This window comes from Melanostigma gelatinosum (genome assembly GCF_949748355.1).
Source record: "Melanostigma gelatinosum genome assembly, chromosome: 4".
NCBI classification, from domain to species: Eukaryota; Metazoa; Chordata; class Actinopteri; order Perciformes; family Zoarcidae; genus Melanostigma; species Melanostigma gelatinosum.
Genome location: NC_136637.1, coordinates 16,266,676 through 16,288,972, shown reverse-complemented (window position 1 = coordinate 16,288,972; position 22,297 = coordinate 16,266,676). Strand labels below are relative to the sequence as shown.

The following is a 22,297-nucleotide window of genomic DNA, read 5'->3' as shown; positions in this document are numbered from 1 at the left end:
GTGTGTGTGTGTGTGTGTGTGTGTGTGGCGTGAGGGAGTCTGACTTTGGTAGACTGCTGTAAGCCAAGCTGTAAAGTAGCTAACTGAGATCAAAGGGGAGAGAGAAATGAGAGGATTGGACTGTTCGCTTATATCTGACCTTACATACACACACACTCATGTTTGCATGACTTTAGGGGATATTCCATTGACTTACATTCATTTCCTGGACTCTTACCCTCACCATTACTGTCTTCACCCTAACATTTCATGATGTACATTATGGGTCCGTGCATTTTGTCCCCATAAGTAAGGTGAGTCCCCACAACGTGACAATGTATTTATAGATGTATGTCCCCACAAGTCAAGAAAACATGCCCCTACACACACACACACACACACACACGCACACACACGCACACACACCAGACCTGTGTCAAACTTCCGGCTAGCAATGGCTGACTGGAAACATCTACTCCAAATCTAACTCAGACAGCTTGAGTCACAATCCTGTGGAACCTCTTCTTCTGTTCTCACAATGATTTATTATACGTGTTTGAAAAACAAAAAAAATCTCCGCACAAGGTCTCTTCACTTGAGATTTTCCAGAGCTTTCATCCGCTGATGGAGTTTGCTCAGTTGTCATAGAGCTGGGTCCATTGTTATCACAGGATATTGGTATGGAACAGGTGCTCGTACAGTATATGTGGGGGTTACATTGTAATCCCTGTCTCAGAAATTGCCGGCAAGGGGACCTTGTGTTAATCTTTCAGTAAGTTGATGTAACTTAAAGCTCAACCATTCATAAACTGATTTCTGTAGGTAGTTTAGGAGGATGTTTGACAACATTTTCAGATCAACCACCTTGTTCTTTCATCCTGGATATTAGAAGCAAAGACCAATGAAAAGGCCAAGTAGTGACCAGTGCATTTGTGCAATCACGACTAGTGTTCCTGTGAATACGTCCGTCAAGGAGAGTACTGCTATTCAACTGTTACACAGCCCAATGGCATCTATCTCAAGTTGATTCATTCATTGGCCATGATCAAAAGACTGTGTTGTACAGCGATGTTGTGTTAAAACTGGTGCAACCATCTATGATGAGCAGACATCTCTGGCTGGAATTGACAAAGGTCACCACTATCGCTAATTCGCTGTTAACAATCACACGCTCACATCAGTTCCTGTAGCAACAGTGATATTGTAGGATCACGAGTGTCTTACGTCTAATTTGGCTGATAAAAGCTCCTGAAAACGAAGTGTTGTCAACCACAGGCAAACTGTTGATCCCCAAAGGAACCTTTTACAGATAAAGCAGAGATCGTTCATTCTTTTGCAGCTGACCTTTCCTTATTCCCTTGTGTCGGCTGATTATAGTGTGTTAACATATGATTCATATGCATTTTCATGAATATAATTATGACAATTCATGTATGTCAACATAAGAAAATAAAGCATGTTAACTCAATTTCTGTATCATCCACCACTTGTTTTCACCATCTAGGGAAATATGAAGTTACTGCCAACGAAGTGACTCCGAGGGATCACCTTTTTGTGGTAGGCGTATGAGTTACATTAATATATTGGTAGTCCTGCAGTTAATCAGTGCAGGACTGCAATATTATGCAAAGAGACTCTCGTGAATCAGACGACATCTCACATGAGCATTTACATTTAGAAAAAAACATCTTTAACACCACCACTTATAGCCAAGTATGCTTTCAACAGCTCTATATAAGTGTTGCAGACGGTGAAGGTAAGTTTGCAACAGAAATAGCTTCTCTAGCTGCATGCTGCACAGTGAAGATACCTTATTTCTAAAGGGTTTAAACCCTGCGTGGGCTACAAGTAACAGCAGAGTAATGATCTCAAAGCAGGAGATACTAATTTAGAATTACATTTTCCACTACATGAGTTTGTTCACTTTCATTTCAGTCATTTAAAAGGAGAACATAGCGGTCCTCTTACATGATTTTGAGCTCAGGAAAGCTGCCAAGTTCAGCCTGACTATATTAAATGAATAGGCAAGTGTGTGCAAGTCAACAGCATTTATAGATTGTATCTATAGAGATCTTTATAATACTACATTGTACTGTGGATACCAGTATAGATCTTGAATGTATCCAGTAAGTGGGGAAAAAAAAAATCCAATAACAAGTCCTTTCGATCCAAATAGCACATTATTAGGCCTATTAACAGCAAAATGCGATGTAAAAGCAGTCATTATGCAGCAAAATAGCCATCCTTTAAATTATGATCCATTACATTGTTGGATTATTACCATTTTGATGTTGTGGAGCTGGTCTAGATTGAGCTACTTTTAACTACTTTATATACTGCTCAGTACCGCTCAATTCATACTGCAATGCAATTTAAATAGTTTAAATATCACTCTGCAGAGTAATGTGTAATAGCTATCAAATAAATGTAATGGAGTAACTTCGTCTACCTCATATTGATACTGGAAATGTACTCATTTACATTGCACCTCCTGTAGTATTTCTAACATGATACTTCCAGTGGGGCTGACTGACCTGTTCCCGGCCTGTCTGGCACCAGCTCCACCGGGCCTATTTGGCGCATCATGTAGGCTGTCTTCACCTCATGACAGCTGTCTGCAGCGGCTGATCTACAGCCGGTACCCGGTAGAAAAACTAAATAAAACAAAATCACCCAAAGCAAGTCCACGTTTTGTAAGGCTGCACGGAACATCGCAACATGTCAGTCGGGGGATAGAGAGTCTGGATGGTTAAGTTGAAATGGTAAAAGTCCGACGAAAAACTTCATCTGCAGACAGTAACGTCTGTTTTGAGCTCACTGTCCGACTCAGCGCCCTCCTCCTCCTCTCTCTCTCTCTCTCTCTCTCTCTCTCTCTCTCTCTCTCTCTCTCTCTCACTCTCGCTCTCTTTCTCTCTCTCTCTCTCTCTCTCTCTCTCTCTCTCTCTCGCTCTCTCTCTCTCTCTCTCTCTCACTTAATTGACTTGGGCACTCAAAATACTTATAAATATGTCGGTCTAGCAACTATTGTCATGTTAACAATAACTTGTTACAGGGAAAGCATGTTTATAATACAATAAAAGCACAACTGCCAGAGCAATCATGAGGAATAAAGGCAATTTACTCCCAGTTCACTAAATGATGTGGTCATGAGCCATGTGTTTATTTATTGTGTTGTTGTTTACTGACGTAATAGCTCTCTCGCATAATAGTTTACAGCAGCTGCTTCTGCAGATAGGGTGCATTAAACTTGACTGATAGCCGTGAGTGAAGTGGAATAAGAGGGAAATGCTGTTTGATAGTGGAACACGGGCGCCACCAGCTGGTCACTTGGAGTCATAGCAGAGTGATTTTTCAAAACCATCACAATATTCTTCTCAAATTTTCCCAACATTTTTTATTTATTAAAGCAATCAGGAACAAAACATCAAAAGACAGGAAAAGTAAAGAAAAACAAATACCAGAATGAAAACAAACAGAAAAAGATGCACGGAGATGATACACACAGCATCTAAGCACACACTTACTGGAGGATGTTGTCGATATATAGGTGACTTCTCATCATAGATGAATACTTTGAGCAGCATACACCCGCAGCATCTTAGTGAGACAATCGACGAAACCCGCCCGGTCACAAATATTAGCCTCGGCATCTGACACCTTGAGGATTTTACATATCTATATATGTTGTTTAGGGTTTAACTATTTCAAAACTCTGGTAATTTAACAACAAAGATGTATTTTGATGGAATTTGCAACCGGGATTACATGTGTTTAAGAGATAAAGAACAGTCAAGTTGTGTGACAACTTTTGGTATTTCAAAAACAAACTCGTTGCACCGTGGGTGTCTAGCCTCTCAATCTCAAGACAATAACAGCGTTTATACATGAGGGAGTCATTCCATGTGACGACGTTCAACATTTCTGAGTCGAGCTCTTTCATCTTTGATCAAGGATCACCTCCTGTTGCATGAGATGATACAGTTTTCATGTGAATGTCATGCATTTTTGAAATACTACACAAGGGAAATGTTGATAAATATAATTTATGTTGCACCCTTTCCTGGCCTGCTCAATGCACCTCTTGTTTCAGAGGATTTTTAAAGCCACCGTTTCATCGGTGGCTAACTTCTTGCATTGGGTGACCTATTTGTAGGTGCCAGACCCGCAGGAGATCTTGCACCCCGTAGTCTGATGAGGTTGAGGAGATCAGGGCTCGTACAAGGACCTGAAAGTCATGGTTGTCAGTCATGGTGTGAGATGCACTCTGCTGTTGGTTTGTCACGCCTGAGAGGAGAGGAGAAAAGAAGGAATACGTATAATATCTGCCTCATATTGTCTCCCACTAGGAGAAAAAGTAAAAACGTGAGAATAAATGATGCATATATCGAAGCATATAAAACTAAATAATCCCAAAAAAAGACACGCACACCATGCAAATTGGCATACAACCACAACAATAAAAACATTCATTCACAATTGTTTACGTTGTTCAGCACATTAACCCCAACTTAACCGTAACTGCCTCTTATTGCCTTGGATCAGTGGAAGACTGAGGTTGGAGCTCTGTTCAACTGGTACTGGCTCTAACTGACAAAACTGCATTTGCTTTTTCAAGGAACGACGAAATGGGTATCCAACCATGGCCTCAGTGAGTCCACAAACCACTGTTTGTCCATCCACGTAATTTTCTGAGATACAACACCCACACCTGAATAATTCTAACAGTAATAGGCCAATGAATGTAAAACACACACACATACACACACACTGATGCACATACATACACACACTATTCCTTAGATTACTTTGGCATTTTATATGTTTTGGTTTCTCAACCTTAAGTTGTTCAGTTCACCTCCCAGCGATGGCGTCGCCCAGTTTATAGTTTTAGGGATTTTGCTGAGGACAGGTCTATAAGAGCTACAGGAGCTACAGGAAAGTGAAAAAGCATACCGATAATAAATGACTGCACTACTAAGGGAAATGCAAGGAACTGACCATTTCTAACACACGCTTCTGCGGTCCATAACATGGCAAATTTAAGATATGACATTGCAACTACAATTTGTGTTGCTTGTCTTAGTCCAACACAAACAGTAGAAATTGTAACGTTAGTTGCAGTGTTTGATCTTACTTTCTCCTTGTTATCTGCAGAGCTGTGTTTTAGAAATGGACAGTTACAGTCATTTCCATGTACATACACCGTATACAAAAGCAAAAGCATTGACATCTACATTTAACGCTCCACACCTTCTCACATGTGACAGCATCGGGCACTCTTCCGTTGTGCAGGACATTTTTATCTCGCATCTAGTAACGTAAAGTAAACAACCGTAACGTGTAACGTATAGAGAGGCACCGCGGCGTGCTTGTCTGTTGCAGTGTAGCTACCTAACGTTAATTCACAGGACAGTAAAAGAAAAGCCACTCACCCTGGCGCAAACCAAAGGACCGCTCTTGTAAAAGCACCTTGGAGCCGAGGTCGTGACCACAACCGCTGGCAAAAAAAGGTGGTATGCCTCAATACTTTGAATGCTTTCATTTGTTTTCTTGAGTAGAAGGATGTCTGGAGGACAATAGTTGCTTCACGTTATATCCACCGCCTCGATAGCAGGACAGTCTTTCAATTTAGTTGAAAAATCGCTCCCCTTCGTAACATGTTCCATCATGTTGTGGTTTCCTCTCGTAATATTGACTTAAAGCGTAACACCGGGGTTGTGCGCGTGCGCATGCGCATGGCACTGTGTGTTGGCGCTCCGTGACGTCAGCTCGAATTACCTTTGTTGTAGGCACAAGCGCATGGCACTGTGTGTTGGAACTCTGTGTTGGAACTCTGTTGCGTCATTCGAATTTTGCTATGACGTCACGCTTTGATATGTCACATAACTGATATGTTAAATACCTCAGGACTTAATTCAGGACTGCATTTCATCAGATTTCTCTCCACTGTAAAACTAGTTAATCTGTCTTTCAATCATATGGAAGAAATAATGGAAATACAGCATCTACATGATGTGGGGTTAGAAACCATGGAAAAGGCATCTAGCCCTAAACAAATATTTACTGCTGCACAGATTCCTGAAATCATAGAGCTATTTAAGCAGGATGATCTTGATGGAGGTGGAGGACTGGACATAGAGGAATTTTGTCAAGGACTGAATGATATCTTCGGTACAGACAGTACAGAAGAACTCACTACCTTGTTCAATAAGATTGACACAAACTGTCATGGAACTGTGGACATTGGTCAGTTGATGGAATACCTGGTTTGTAGGAAAGAGCTTTCAAAAGGACTCGATGATATCTTTCCCAAATATATCAAAATGAAATCTTTGCGTCAAGGTAGAGAGATTGTTCAAATGATATTCCATCCTGATAAAGAAGAAGAGGAACCTGGATGTAAATCTGCTGTTCAAACAAGATCCATCAGGACTTACCAGAGAGGTCAATACATGTCCATCAGCTCGAATGCTATTTTCACCTACATGTCTGACAGATTTGACACTCCACGCCAAATTGAAGTCAAAAGAAAACAATCGGGGCTTCCATACTCGCATAATAACAAAACGCGTGTAACTGGCATGGCATACATCAAAGAACTCAAAGAGGTGGCTATCGCCACTTCTCAAAAGGAAATAATGTTCTATTCTGTCGAACACACTGACTTCACAGCCAGTCACACTTTATTTGTAGAGGACGACACAGTGAGTGCCATAAACTACGGGTCCAAGGACACTAAAGGAGTGCTGTCATTTGGGGATAAAAAAGGTTATTTGTATGTGTTGATCTCCTACAACGTACAGAAAAATGGCCTCTTCTGCGAAAGAACATCAGAAAAAGACAAAGAATTGTTTCAGCAGCCTTCTCACGATTTTTGTATTTCAACTCTGTTAGAAGAACGCTCAAAAGACTTTCGATATGTTAAAATCCACATGTTCGAAGACATCTGCAATCAGATCCAATACTTTCCAACAATTGATTCATTGGCCATCTGCGGTAGATCATCGAAGACGATGGTCGTTGTTGGCCTTCCCGCGACAGACAAAGCTAACTTCCCAAAAACCGTCTTTACCAGCCCTTCAGATAAGGGGTTTTTCACCTGTGTTGAATACTCCTCTTGGACTGGGAATCTGGTGACGGGTGGTACAGATGGCTTCCTGCGTGAGTGGTATCTCCACAATACAATGGCATGCAAACAGTCAATAGCAGGACACGTCAAACCCATCACCCACATTACCCTAAATCGCAAAGATATGGTTTTCGTGACTTTATCTAAGGACAAGAATGTTCGTGTGTGGTGCAGAGATTTACAGCCTTTGCAAAGCTTCCAGGTTGAAGACATGGATAATGGCCCCATCACCAGTATGTGTTATAACACATACAACAATGAGTTAGTCCTGGCTAACACCAAAATAGGATCCTATCTTGGAAGAGGAACAGATGTTTTTCAAAATGCAATAACATCCCATGAAATCGATGAAAAGCCAATCGTCCAAAAGTTAACATTAAAACCAATACCAAGTTTTCAACATATCTATGACAAAATTGACAAGGTATGCAAAGAACTCAAAGACACACCATGTCCACCAAAAACCTTGCCAGGCAAGCAGGAGACGAAGCAAACATCAGCGCATGTACGCTTTCCAACCATCCGTGATAGGGTTCAGGCCACACATGATCAGACCCAGCTCAAGCCACAGCCACCTCAGACCCCGCTCATCAGAGGTGGCGCTGACCTTAAACAAAGTTCTCGCCAGAGATTAAACCGCATTATGTCCAAATATCACCGTTCGTTCACGATTCGGCAGGGAAGCACGTTCAAAGACAGCGTCCTCACACCATGTCCACCAAAAACCTTGCCAGGCAAGCAGGAGACGAAGCAAACATCAGCGCATGTACGCTTTCCACCCATCCGTGATAGGGTTCAGGCCACACATGATCAGACCCAGCTCAAGCCACAGCCACCTCAGACCCCGCTCATCAGAGGTGGCGCTGACCTTAAACAAAGTTCTCCCCAGAGATTAAACCGCATTATGTCCAAATATGACGGTTTGTTCACGATTCGGCAGGGAAACACGTTCAAAGACAGCATCCTCACACCATGTCCACCAAAAACCTTGCCAGGCAAGCAGGAGACGAAGCAAACATCAGCGCATGTACGCTTTCCACCCATCCGTGATAGGGTTCAGGCCACACATGATCAGACCCAGCTCAAGCCACAGCCACCTCAGACCCCGCTCATCAGAGGTGTCACTGGCCTTAAACAAAGTTGAAGGTCAAAGTTAAACAACAACAAAAAATTTACATTTTTAAATTTTTAAATGTAAAAACAATTGTTGTAAAATGTAAAACAAGCAAAACCATTTTGAAAACGTGATGTGATTCAAATATGGACTGTTGCCGGTTTTTCTCCAGGTACTCCGGTTATTCCCACAACAATAATATTAATATTAAACAACAAAAAATTTACATTTTGACATTTTAAAATGTAAAAACATCTGCAACAAGCAAAACCATTTTGAAACATGTGATGTGATTCAAATATGGACTGTTGCCGTTTTTTCTCCGGGTAGTCCGGTGATTCCCACAATAATAATATTAATATTCAACAATTTTAAAGAATTACATTTTTTAATTTTTAAATGTAATAACAAATCTAAAACAAGCAAAAACCATTTTGAAAACGTGATGTGATTCAAATATGGACTGTTGCCGTTTTTTCTCCGGGTACTCCGGTTATTCCCACAACAATAATATTAATATTAAACAACAAAAAATTTACATTTTGACATTTTAAAATGTAAAAACATCTGCAACAAGCAAAACCATTTTGAAACATGTGATGTGATTCAAATATGGACTGTTGCCGTTTTTTCTCCGGGTAGTCCGGTGATTCCCACAATAATAATATTAATATTCAACAACAAAAAATTTACATTTTGACATTTTAAAATGTAAAAACATCTGCAACAAGCAAAACCATTTTGAAACATGTGATGTGATTCAAATATGGACTGTTGCCGTTTTTTCTCCGGGTAGTCCGGTGATTCCCACAATAATAATATTAATATTCAACAATTTTAAAGAATTACATTTTTAAATTTTTAAATGTAATAACAAATCTAAAACAAGCAAAACCATTTAAAAACACATGATGTGATTCAAATATGGACTGTTGCCGTTTTTTCTCTGGGTACTCCGGTTATTCCCACAATAATAATATTAATATTAAACAACAACAAAACAATTTACATTTTGAAATTTTAAAGTGTAAAAACAAATCTGCAAAAAGCAAAACCATTTTGAAACACGTGATGTGATTAAAATATGGACTGTTTCCGTTTTTTCTCCGGGTACTCTGGTTATTCCCACAATAATAATATTGATATTAAACACCAAAAGATTTACATTTTCAAATTTTAAAATGTAAAAATATCTGCAACAAGCAAAAACCATTTTGAAAACGTGATGTGATTCAAATATGGACTGTTGCCATTTTATCTCCGGGTAGTCCGGTTGTTCCCACAATAATAATATTAATATTAAACAATTTTAAAGAATTACATTTTTTAATTTTTAAATGTAATAACAAATCTAAAACAAGCGAAACCATTTTGAAACATGTGATGTGATTCAAATATGGACTGTTGCTGTTTTTTCTCCGGGTAGTCCGGTTATTCCCACAATAATATTAATATTAAAAGAAATTACATTTTGAAATTTAGAAATTTTTAAATGTAAAAACAAATCTGCAACAAGCAAAACCATTTTAAAACACGTGATTGTTTTTACATCAATGTAGAAACACAATGGCCAGTGCTCTTTAGTGTGTGGTGGAATACGTGTTTTAGCTCCTCAGTTTTGCTGGACTGATTTTGACTATATGCATTGTCCGTTAATGACGAAGCATCCCAAGTACAATTTTTAAGTACTTGTTTTTTACTTGTGTATTTACATGTTATGCTACTTTATACTTCTTGTCCACTATAATCTATTTACTCGTTTTTGTCAAAATAGCTTCAATGACAAAATCTAATATTTGATGAATAAATAAATAAATATCTTCTGTTTCATGTTTATTTTTTGCTACATCTTTAACCCCTATGTTTCTGATTAAATTGAATAAGACAGGCTGAACACACGTGAGCCGTCCTCTTTGTTTACCTTTTTGTTTACGTCTCCATGCGTCCACTGGTTACCCCGTGTTTAACGCCACATTGCAATGATTTGTGGGTAATTCCCTTGAGGTTGGTAGGGGCTGGTTATAGCCGTTAGGAGGAATGACACAAAAAAAAGTATTCTAAAGCCACTTAAGATACAAAGAATTACAAGTTCACTGCCAACAGCTGTGTTGTACTTTATTGGTATAATGTTTGCACTAAATCATTCTAACAGATGTTTTAAATACTTGTAAAATGTTAGTTCAGGGGTAAAACCTCTGATGTTTCCAAACAAGGTATCTACTGACACTGTCTCTTTTTGAAGGGCTATTAAATGGAGACATTAACATTAACATGTGATATGATGTCTGTCATTTTCCTTTGTGATTATGAACAAATATTTCAAAGTGAATTGAATTTACCGAGACAGTTTTTTCAAGCTGCGACTCTTGTCTCCTCTGGAGCCTTTCAGAAGGAATGACCTGGTGGGATATACAAACAAGCACAGACAAAAAAAAACACATTTGAATTAATTTGCTTCTGCCATGACTGAAGGTCAAATGTAAAAAGAACCTCTACTCCGTCTCTTTCCGCATTTAATTCACCCTCTGTGGCTGAATTCCCACCAGAACTCAAACGTTTCATCCGATGTATGTAACTCACCTCCGGGATTGCGGACCCACTGAAGGAGGCGATGACACATCTGACCTCTCTGAGGTTACTGATGGAAAAGGGCTCAGAGATGTAATATGCGAGGTAGCGGGATTTGCACTCTGCATCATGGGACCAGCTGCCTGCGGTCCACACACCTTCTCTACCTGCGGAGGAGACAGGTTAGGGGGCCGTGTTGTGTCTGCTTGACAGAGGCATGCTAAGTGATCAGATGAGTACACCCTTTCGGCACCAGTGTGTTATCCTGGGCTCCATGTGTGTTTTTCCTGTTTCGGCGGCAGACAGAGTGGCAGAGCTGTGTCAGGAGGATGAGCCACACCTGAATCAACTGCTCCTGCTGTATTTAAGCGGTCTGTATATGTCAGTTCTGGCTCTCTCTTCTCCCAGCTAGCAGGGTTTTCTTTGATTTGGTTTTGGGTTCTCATAGATTTGCTCTGCACCTTGCACTACTACACTAACCTACACCCATGGACTCACTATATATACACTATATATATATATATATATATACATATATATATATGAAGAATTGGGAAATAATAATTTGGTCTAAATCTAGCAGTATTAAGTTGACAAGTGTACCTCTAAATCCAATACGGTGAAGCACAACACACGATGCATTTTAAACATCAGTAACGAAATGACTGCCGTCTTAAAATTCATGTTGCTAATCATCATTTAACTTTGAATGCTGCACATAAACACTGTTAAAGGGTTAGGGGTTAGCCTTTAGTGATGTGTCTAATGACTAAGAAGCTTGATCAAATATTCAATTAATGGGTGTTTTCGTGTAAGCCACAATTAGCAGTGTGATTATGCTTGTGTATGTTTGTTTACCTCTCAGGAATCTACTCTACTGAGTCCACAATGTTCTCTCAAAGTTGGATGGATAATCTATTTCCTCCTCCAACAGTGTGTGACTGAATGCATGTGTTTGTGTGTCATCTGTTTGTCCAGAGATTAGCCACAGAAACTTTCTCATCACTCAGAACCAAGCTGCATTCTGGGTATTGGTTGTCCCGCCAACCATAGTCTTTGTCTGGCACTGGATCTGTATTCACACTCACATACATATACACACACACACACACACACACACACACACACACACACACACACACACACACACACACACAGACTGAGGGGAACCCCAGATTCCCTGAAGAATGAGGCTGTTTTTAGCCCAACTAGGCTTTTGTGAGGAGATCCAACTGCCAGGCTGAAAGAAAAGCCACGGCCTTCCTCACTCTGTGTCCAAAATCCAAATGACTTTATTATTGGGACATATCAGGGATGGTTTAGCAATCTGTTACTGATCCCTTTTAAGTAACAGTATTATACAGGGGCATAATTACTTTAGTATTGGAACCTTTTTCAATAGACTGGCATCAATATCCAGAATCCAAAATGCATTTTACGTAACAATTTAAAATATGGAGAGTGTAAAGCAAAATATACTTGGACAGCATTCCCCTCCATCCCATCATCCCCTCTGCTTACTGTGGCGGTAATGTGTGGCCCGTGCAGCTGAGCGTGCAGTATAGCGTCATTCACATGGTTGCGGACTGCTAACAGAGCTAACTCCATGCTGTTGTGCTTGCTGCTGGTTGCTAAAGTAGCAGCTAACCGTTGGAGCAACACCACCAAACTCCCCCAGGGGGCGCCAAGCTCTGATACACCGACCTAGAAGAGAGAGGATGGACAGGAAAAGAGGAGACATGGGAACAGTGAATAGTGGATGAGGAGCCAAGGGGTGCAGAGGTGGCAAATGTGGAAAGAAGATGAGGGGAAGGAGAACATGAAGATGTTTAATGTTACGTCTTAAATATTTCTTAAAAGACGGCAAATAGGCTTAGGTGTGCTCCCTATATCAACGGAAAAAAACAGAAGTTTGAAAATGAGCCAATGAATGAGATGACAACTTTCAGTTTCAGGAAAGTCAAGACAACATTTTCCATGAACTAAGTTGTCTTCTGTCACAGAGAGGCTGTTCCTACTTGTCCATCTGCCTTTCCTTGACTTTGCTGTGTGAATTTTCCTTTCCTTTAATGCAGACGATGAACATAAAATAAGTTGATTTACCACCACACTTTCTTTTCCAAGAAACTCTCAAGAGGTATGAACAGTGCCATCTTCTCTCTCTATTGTGGCCAATGTTAAAGTTGTCCAGCAAATTCCGAAGCAGCCCAAAAAGATGCACAGAAGACCCTGCCAGTTCTCTTGACAATGCTCTTGTTGTTTGTCTAAAAGTTAATGTGGAAATGATTTATTGATGGTAAAGTGCTGTGAATGAGTGCTTCAGGAATGTGAGAGATGGGAGCTTTAAGACATTTTTTTACTCGCCTCTCCAGAGGCAAAAGGAGACAAATACTCGGATATTTATTATATTTCTGTTTTGTGTATGGATCAAATCAATAATATACGTGGTAAATTGTAAAATTGAGAAGTGGTACAGGTGTATTTTTAAACATTGGACAAATCCAGGATAACAGTTTCCTCCTACCTCAAGTCTTTATGCTAAGCTAAGCTAATTGCCTCCTGCCACTGGCCCCATACTGAATGCACAGACATGATCTTTCTCATGTAGACATACACATACAAGCAGTAAAAGCACAACCATTCAAACACTTACCAGACATCCTCTCATAATGTTGATACACAGTCCGGTGCAGGGCCGTATCATCGTCATCCCTCTACAGTGGGAGCAGTACTGCATCCTCACTAAGCCTCGCCCACACTCTCTGGATAACGTCGCCTTCTCGGTCGCATTCACAACCTCTCCAGCCAGTCTCAGCAGTCGGATCAGTGCTCGGCCCGCCCCAAGGGCCCGGGACAAGCTGCTGACCAGGAGACGAGGATGGGGTCCGAAGGGGCTGACATCCTGCCGTGTCATCCGCAGGCAGTCGTCGTGGTTGTTGGAGGGGGAGGAATAGGACTTGGGTGACATGTGGCCGATCCCAGGGTTGAGCAGGCGGCGGTAGACCAACGGGAAAAGATCATTGTAGAACTGACGCACAGTGTTGTCCAGTGTGCAATTAGAGTTTCCAGAAACGTGGCGTTTGATGTCGCTGAACAGCTGAAACACAAGGGGGCGACAGTCTGACGCAAGAGCAGAGTAAGCGCTGTCAAACAGAGTGCTGGTCAGGTTAGATGTGAAGGACACGAGCGACTCAAAGGTCTCTGGAACAAGAGAGAAGACAGACAGAAATGGAGTGAGACCAAGATACATTTTATTGTACCATATGCACTAGTGAAAAACATCCATGATAATTCGTAAAGAATATAACTGAAAGGAATATTAGCATAACTATTAACTGTTACCAAAGTGAGCTAATTTATTTTCAGTCGAATGACCCTTTTTGGGCAATCAAAAATCCAAAGTTGACAAAGCGAAAGTTTTTAATATCCTCAGATAAAAGGTCACTAAATGCGTTGGGACTCATCAATGAATGTCTGTTTCACATGTAGCGGCAATGCATCCAAAAGCTGGATTGCTAAATTTCCATCTGGACCACAGTGGTGACTGACCAATATTGCCACCCTGAGAACCAGGTCACGTGTGTGGCTGAAGAAACATTATGAGCAACAGCGGTCTCCGTATAATAGCTACTGTTCAATAATCTCTTGGTTAGAGTTGATTACGTTTTTTGACAATTACAAAGCAAAAGAAAACAAAAGATAAAGGAATAACAAAAACTCTTTTTTGTTCATTTGGTTCAGTATTTGGTATGATAGCATGATTCAAACTTTCAACCCCTCGCTGCCAGTTAAACAGCTTCTGATACCAATAGTTCTCTGATGCAATTTGCTTTGGGCATTGTAATGAATAAATACACCAAATAAACAAAAAATAAGTGCCATTAGTATAATATTTAAAACTAGAAAATAAACACAGCAACCAAAAAATACTTGTCATAGAACTTGTCATAGATGTATTCGCTTTTTAACATGTAATGTATCCAATCATATGCTTCTATACCAGATAGAGGTTGTCATATATGTTACATAAATGGTCATATATGAAGCAAGCAAACATGTACAGTGTCATGTAAAGTAAACACAGTGAGTCTATATAAAATGTGACATAACTGACATTGGTACTTATCATTTCCACATGTTAGATATCACATATCCATATCTGTGCGTAGTTTTCCTTGTGAAACGGTGTCTGTCTCACTAACCTTGGATTGACTTTATCCTGCTGCATGCGAGCCAGAATAGCACACAACTTAATTCATCCCTGAGCTCGTTTTCACTATGACCTGTTATCTATAGTCCGGGGATAATCTCAGGATCTACTGTGTTTAATAAAGTGGCCAGCGCTCGTAACAGAGGCTTCTGGTGTGTGACAGTGTGTGAGTCTGTTTGAAAGTTCCCAAGTAAAAAGGGTGATGTCAATCTGATGGCATCCTGACACACACACACACACACACACACACACACACACAGTAAGCGAGAGAGAGAGTAAGGTATCTGTGACTTTCACGAAGTCATTCAGTCAGCCATGTGCATGTTTGTGTGTGTGTGAGAGAGAGAGAGAGTGTGTGTGTGTGTGTGTGTGTGTGTGTGTGCGTGCGTGCGTGTATGCGTGTGTGTGTGTGTGTGTGTGTGTGTGTGTGTGTGTGTGTGTGTGTGTGTGTGTGTGTGTGTGTGTGTGTGTGCGTGTGTGTGTGTGTCTTTACAACTTTTTATTTCACTATCACAGCTGCAGCCACCTGGCTCTCCAAGTTAGGGAATTTATCAAATACTATAACTCACAAATTCACTAAATAAGAAATATCACTCCCCAGAGGCAGCATGGTATTTGTTTCAGTGTTGTACACTCAAATGAATTTTCACCCACACAGATTAAATAAAAATAACATTGATTGTGGTCGGGGGAAGGGTCGGTAGAGCACTACTGAGTGAGAATGTCTCACTTTTATGTGTTTGCATACCCTTGTCCTGGTAATAGCAACACAAATACAGACGGCATCGAGTGACACAGCAAAGACTATTCTGGGGTCATGTGATTAGCTCTTTACCCTCCGTGATTGGATGACAGCTGCGACACGGTGAAGAGGGCACGAGGGACTTACAGTGCCAGGAGAAACACACGCAAGCATGCAGACACATTTTCACACACACACACACACACACACACACATAGTAAAGTAATCCTCAGGGTGTAAATAGAGCCTGACTATTGCCGCTCTGGGCATGTCTCAGTTTCTCTAGCGGGTTTTAATCACTGTGCTTTGGAGAACCTTTGAGATTCAGCACAGCTGTTGAAGAACGCTGCTGTCGTGCAAAATTCATTTCATTTGTTAAAAGGGTCGGTTCGCCCCAAAACACATAAAACATCTCACTTGCTGCTCGAATTATTTCGCTGTGCTGGCAGTTTTTTTATTTGTCCAGGTTTTGTGATATAAGGCACTACTTTCTTGCAAGGATATAACTGTTCTGAAAATTGTTCTCCTGAGAATCCAGCCCACTGTTTACATGATAAATTTGATCTTCTGTATCAAAAAAGGACAGGCTGAAAAGACCCATCGGCAACTAATGTATGTTTTGTCATCCTGTGATGTCTAAACCATTATACCCGAATGAGTAAATGCTTTGAACATTACTTGTCACTTTTCAATGTTTTGAGCAACAAAATACATGTTTCATACACCTCCATTGTACTGAGGTGGCTGCAGTATTTTCAGATAATAATATCTATCACAAGCAAATAAAATGATCTGCACGAGTAGATAAGTATTGGGGTTAATATGTTTGTCATATGACGTGTGAAGTGAATCTATAAATGTTTAAATCGTATTGTTCACATTTTAGGTAAATGCAGAAAATACTAAACTTGTCTCCTCTCACTTGCTGCAGCTTTGCCTTGTGCAGCCCTTCTTTGTGTCCGGGTGTTTTGCATTAATTTTACCCATGGATGGTTTAGCCATCCGTCGGCCATAAATAGCAGCTGAAACGGAGCCTGAATGCATTCAGATGTAGCAGGAGAGGAGAGCGTGAGAGATAGAGAGGTACATGTTTGCCATGTCTGTCTGCTGGGTTTCATCAACTCTACCCATCTCATAATCTCTGCACGGTGTGCACACAAACACCGCACACACACACACGCACACACACAGGCTCTTTCTATCACACACAAACACACGCACACACATGCCTCACACAGACTGGTGAATAGCGTTGAGAGACAAGTGGACAAGCAGAGTATTCTTCCTCCTATTCAGAGCAGGCCGTTAGGGACCGGCTGTTGCCCACGGCAACAGCACTTTGCTGCGGATACGTACTGAATGTAAACATTCTCCGTCCCTCGCTCTCTCATTGGTCAAGAACAAAACCTGATTATGGCAGAGACAGACAGACAGAGAAAGAGAGCGGGGAGTTGTAACAAAGTTTTCCGCTCTGAGAGTTTGCTCTCTCAAAGACTCGATCGAACATCAGTTGTTTGTTTGGCTAGCCACTGTGGCGCCTCACAAAATACACTGGCCTCGCACCACCACCCTGACACAAACTAGCTATTTCATGATGAACACACAAAGTGAGAGTGGCAGGGGGGCTACAGGCACTTGACAGAACTGTTAAAACACCAAAAACACCACTGCTATTAAAGTCACTTTGATTTACGTTCTTGCTTGTTAATCATAATAAAGACAATGTAGATAATGTAGCATTATGTGAAACATAAGCTTCTTATTTTTTAAATGCAACTAATGATTATTTTCATTTCATCTTGGAATTGTTTTTCTTCTTCTTGCTATTATTTTTTTGATCATCTCGTCACCAAAAATCTCAACAAAAGCAATTTCCCGAATCCCAAGGTGGGGGTCTTTGTATTACTTGTTTTGTTCAACCAGGGGTCCACAAATACACAAAACATATCTGATTACAATTATAAAAAAACAAAACAGCAGCAGAATTGTTATGTTTGACAAACTTCTGGGTAATTGACTTTTAGAAATTGGTCAAATAAAAACATTAAAAGTTGACTGAGGAATAAGAAATGTACACTGTACATTTGTCTCCCTTCACACCATCCCACAACAGACGTTTTTTTTCAATTCCCCAATTTTTGTCTTCAGTAATGCATTTATTAAATGAATATGTGTCGTATTCTCTTGTGTACACCCCTTCCCTTTCTCTCCCTCACCTCGGTAGGCCTTGGTGTGTCCCGCGATCAGATACTTCAGTTCAAAGCTGTAGGATCGCATCTTCTGCTGCGTCTCACTGCGAACAGCCGCCATGTAGCTGTCCTCCATCTTACTGGTACAGCAGCTGGGCCCAGGGTGGACACACACTCGCAGAGACTCATCTGAAAGACAGAGGCAGAAGGAAGGGTCATATTTACCGTTGATCCACCAATATTTTCAGTCAGAGAGGTTAAATAATAGAAGCTCAGAATTAACTCCACCAATACACTTTGGTGACAAACTCTGTTCTCCATGTTTTTCCTGTGTGTGTGTGTGTGTGTGTGTGTGTGTGTGTGTGTGTGTGTGTGTGTGTGTGTGTGTGTGTGTGTGTGTGTGGCGTGAGGGAGTCTGACTTTGGTAGACTGCTGTAAGTCAAGCTGTAAAGTAGCTAACTGAGATCAAAGGGGAGAGAGAAATGAGAGGATTGGACTGTTCGCTTATATCTGACCTTACATACACACACACTCATGTTTGCATGACTTTAGGGGATATTCCATTAACTTACATTCATTTCCTGGACTCTTACCCTCACCATTACTGTCTTCACCCTAAAATTTCATGATGTACATTATGGGTCCGTGCATTTTGTCCCCATAAGTAAGGTGAGTCCCCACAACATGACAATGTATTTATAGATGTATGTCCCCACAAGTCAAGAAAACATGCCCCTACACACACACACACACACACACACACACACACACACACACACACACACACACACACACACACACACACACACACGCACACGCACCACACCAGACCTGTGTCAAACTTCCGGCTAGCAATGGCTGACTGGAAACATCTACTCCAAATCTAACTCAGACAGCTTGATTCACAATCCTGTGGAACCTCTTCTTCTGTTCTCACAATGATTTATTATACGTGTTTGAAAAACAAAAAAAATCTCCGCACAAGGTCTCTTCACTTGAGATTTTCCAGAGCTTTCATCCGCTGATGGAGTTTGCTCAGTTGTCATAGAGCTGGGTCCATTGTTATCACAGGATATTGGTATGGAACAGGTGCTCGTACAGTATATGTGGGGGTTACATTGTAATCCCTGTCTCAGAAATTGCCGGCAAGGGGACCTTGTGTTAATCTTTCAGTAAGTTAATGTAACTTAAAGCTCAACCATTCATAAACTGATTTCTGTAGGTAGTTTAGGAGGATGTTTGACAACATTTTCAGATCAACCACCTTGTTCTTTCATCCTGGATATTAGAAGCAAAGACCAATGAAAAGGCCAAGTAGTGACCAGTGCATTTGTGCAATCACGACTAGTGTTCCTGTGAATACGTCCGTCAAGGAGAGTACTGCTATTCAACTGTTACACAGCCCAATGGCATCTATCTCAAGTTGATTCATTCATTGGCCATGATCAAAAGACTGTGTTGTACAGCGATGTTGTGTTAAAACTGGTGCAACCATCTATGATGAGCAGACATCTCTGGCTGGAATTGACAAAGGTCACCACTATCGCTAATTCGCTGTTAACAATCACACGCTCACATCAGTTCCTGTAGCAACAGTGATATTGTAGGATCACGAGTGTCTTACGTCTAATTTGGCTGATAAAAGCTCCTGAAAACGAAGTGTTGTCAACCACAGGCAAACTGTTGATCCCCAAAGGAACCTTTTACAGATAAAGCAGAGATCGTTCATTCTTTTGCAGCTGACCTTTCCTTATTCCCTTGTGTCGGCTGATTATAGTGTGTTAACATATGATTCATATGCATTTTCATGAATATAATTATGACAATTCATGTATGTCAACATAAGAAAATAAAGCATGTTAACTCAATTTCTGTATCATCCACCACTTGTTTTCACCATCTAGGGAAATATGAAGTTACTGCCAACGAAGTGACTCCGAGGGATCACCTTTTTGTGGTAGGCGTATGAGTTACATTAATATATTGGTAGTCCTGCAGTTAATCAGTGCAGGACTGCAATATTATGCAAAGAGACTCTCGTGAATCAGACGACATCTCACATGAGCATTTACATTTAGAAAAAAACATCTTTAACACCACCACTTATAGCCAAGTATGCTTTCAACAGCTCTATATAAGTGTTGCAGACGGTGAAGGTAAGTTTGCAACAGAAATAGCTTCTCTAGCTGCATGCTGCACAGTGAAGATACCTTATTTCTAAAGGGTTTAAACCCTGCGTGGGCTACAAGTAACAGCAGAGTAATGATCTCAAAGCAGGAGATACTAATTTAGAATTACATTTTCCACTACATGAGTTTGTTCACTTTCATTTCAGTCATTTAAAAGGAGAACATAGCGGTCCTCTTACATGATTTTGAGCTCAGGAAAGCTGCCAAGTTCAGCCTGACTATATTAAATGAATAGGCAAGTGTGTGCAAGTCAACAGCATTTATAGATTGTATCTATAGAGATCTTTATAATACTACATTGTACTGTGGATACCAGTATAGATCTTGAATGTATCCAGTAAGTGGGAAAAAAAAAAATCCAATAACAAGTCCTTTCGATCCAAATAGCACATTATTAGGCCTATTAACAGCAAAATGCGATGTAAAAGCAGTCATTATGCAGCAAAATAGCCATCCTTTAAATTATGATCCATTACATTGTTGGATTATTACCATTTTGATGTTGTGGAGCTGGTCTAGATTGAGCTACTTTTAACTACTTTATATACTGCTCAGTACCGCTCAATTCATACTGCAATGCAATTTAAATAGTTTAAATATCACTCTGCAGAGTAATGTGTAATAGCTATCAAATAAATGTAATGGAGGAACTTCGTCTACCTCATATTGATACTGGAAATGTACTCATTTACATTGCACCTCCTGTAGTATTTCTAACATGATACTTCCAGTGGGGCTGACTGACCTGTTCCCGGCCTGTCTGGCACCAGCTCCACCGGGCCTATTTGGCGCATCATGTAGGCTGTCTTCACCTCATGACAGCTGTCTGCAGCGGCTGATCTACAGCCGGTACCCGGTAGAAAAACTAAATAAAACAAAATCACCCAAAGCAAGTCCACGTTTTGTAAGGCTGCACGGAACATCGCAACATGTCAGTCGGGGGATAGAGAGTCTGGATGGTTAAGTTGAAATGGTAAAAGTCCGACGAAAAACTTCATCTGCAGACAGTAACGTCTGTTTTGAGCTCACTGTCCGACTCAGCGCCCTCCTCCTCCTCTCTCTCTCTCTCTCTCTCTCTCTCTCTCTCTCTCTCTCTCTCTCTCTCACTCTCGCTCTCTTTCTCTCTCTCTCTCTCTCTCTCTCTCTCGCTCTCTCTCTCTCTCTCTCTCTCTCTCTCTCACTTAATTGACTTGGGCACTCAAAATACTTATAAATATGTCGGTCTAGCAACTATTGTCATGTTAACAATAACTTGTTACAGGGAAAGCATGTTTATAATACAATAAAAGCACAACTGCCAGAGCAATCATGAGGAATAAAGGCAATTTACTCCCAGTTCACTAAATGATGTGGTCATGAGCCATGTGTTTATTTATTGTGTTGTTGTTTACTGACGTAATAGCTCTCTCGCATAATAGTTTACAGCAGCTGCTTCTGCAGATAGGGTGCATTAAACTTGACTGATAGCCGTGAGTGAAGTGGAATAAGAGGGAAATGCTGTTTGATAGTGGAACACGGGCGCCACCAGCTGGTCACTTGGAGTCATAGCAGAGTGATTTTTCAAAACCATCACAATATTCTTCTCAAATTTTCCCAACATTTTTTATTTATTAAAGCAATCAGGAACAAAACATCAAAAGACAGGAAAAGTAAAGAAAAACAAATACCAGAATGAAAACAAACAGAAAAAGATGCACGGAGATGATACACACAGCATCTAAGCACACACTTACTGGAGGATGTTGTCGATATATAGGTGACTTCTCATCATAGATGAATACTTTGAGCAGCATACACCCGCAGCATCTTAGTGAGACAATCGACGAAACCCGCCCGGTCACAAATATTAGCCTCGGCATCTGACACCTTGAGGATTTTACATATCTATATATGTTGTTTAGGGTTTAACTATTTCAAAACTCTGGTAATTTAACAACAAAGATGTATTTTGATGGAATTTGCAACCGGGATTACATGTGTTTAAGAGATAAAGAACAGTCAAGTTGTGTGACAACTTTTGGTATTTCAAAAACAAACTCGTTGCACCGTGGGTGTCTAGCCTCTCAATCTCAAGACAATAACAGCGTTTATACATGAGGGAGTCATTCCATGTGACGACGTTCAACATTTCTGAGTCGAGCTCTTTCATCTTTGATCAAGGATCACCTCCTGTTGCA

General features: G+C 40.6%; 2 protein-coding genes across 2 annotated transcripts in view; both read right to left on the bottom strand.

Moving 5' to 3' along the window:
* Positions 1-2,778, bottom strand: part of LOC306776396 (glypican-5-like) — a 17,709-nt gene extending 14,931 nt beyond the window's left edge. The window contains exon 1 of the mRNA XM_079267068.1: positions 2,514-2,778. Within this exon, the coding sequence (XP_079123194.1) occupies positions 2,514-2,691 (178 nt within the window). The 5' untranslated portion in view covers positions 2,692-2,778. The remainder of the gene's footprint in view (positions 1-2,513) is intronic.
* A 753-nt stretch (positions 2,779-3,531) lies between these two features.
* LOC306776914 (glypican-5-like) lies at positions 3,532-21,130 on the bottom strand. Its single transcript, XM_079267809.1, has 7 exons — positions 20,866-21,130; positions 17,959-18,120; positions 13,444-13,991; positions 12,312-12,494; positions 10,803-10,957; positions 10,562-10,621; positions 3,532-4,263 (listed from the first exon to the last, which is right to left on the bottom strand). The coding sequence occupies exons 1-7, from the start codon at positions 21,041-21,043 to the stop codon at positions 4,221-4,223; spliced, it is 1,329 nt and encodes a 442-aa protein (XP_079123935.1). The 5' UTR covers positions 21,044-21,130; the 3' UTR covers positions 3,532-4,220.
* Between the last annotated feature and the right edge of the window lie 1,167 nt (positions 21,131-22,297).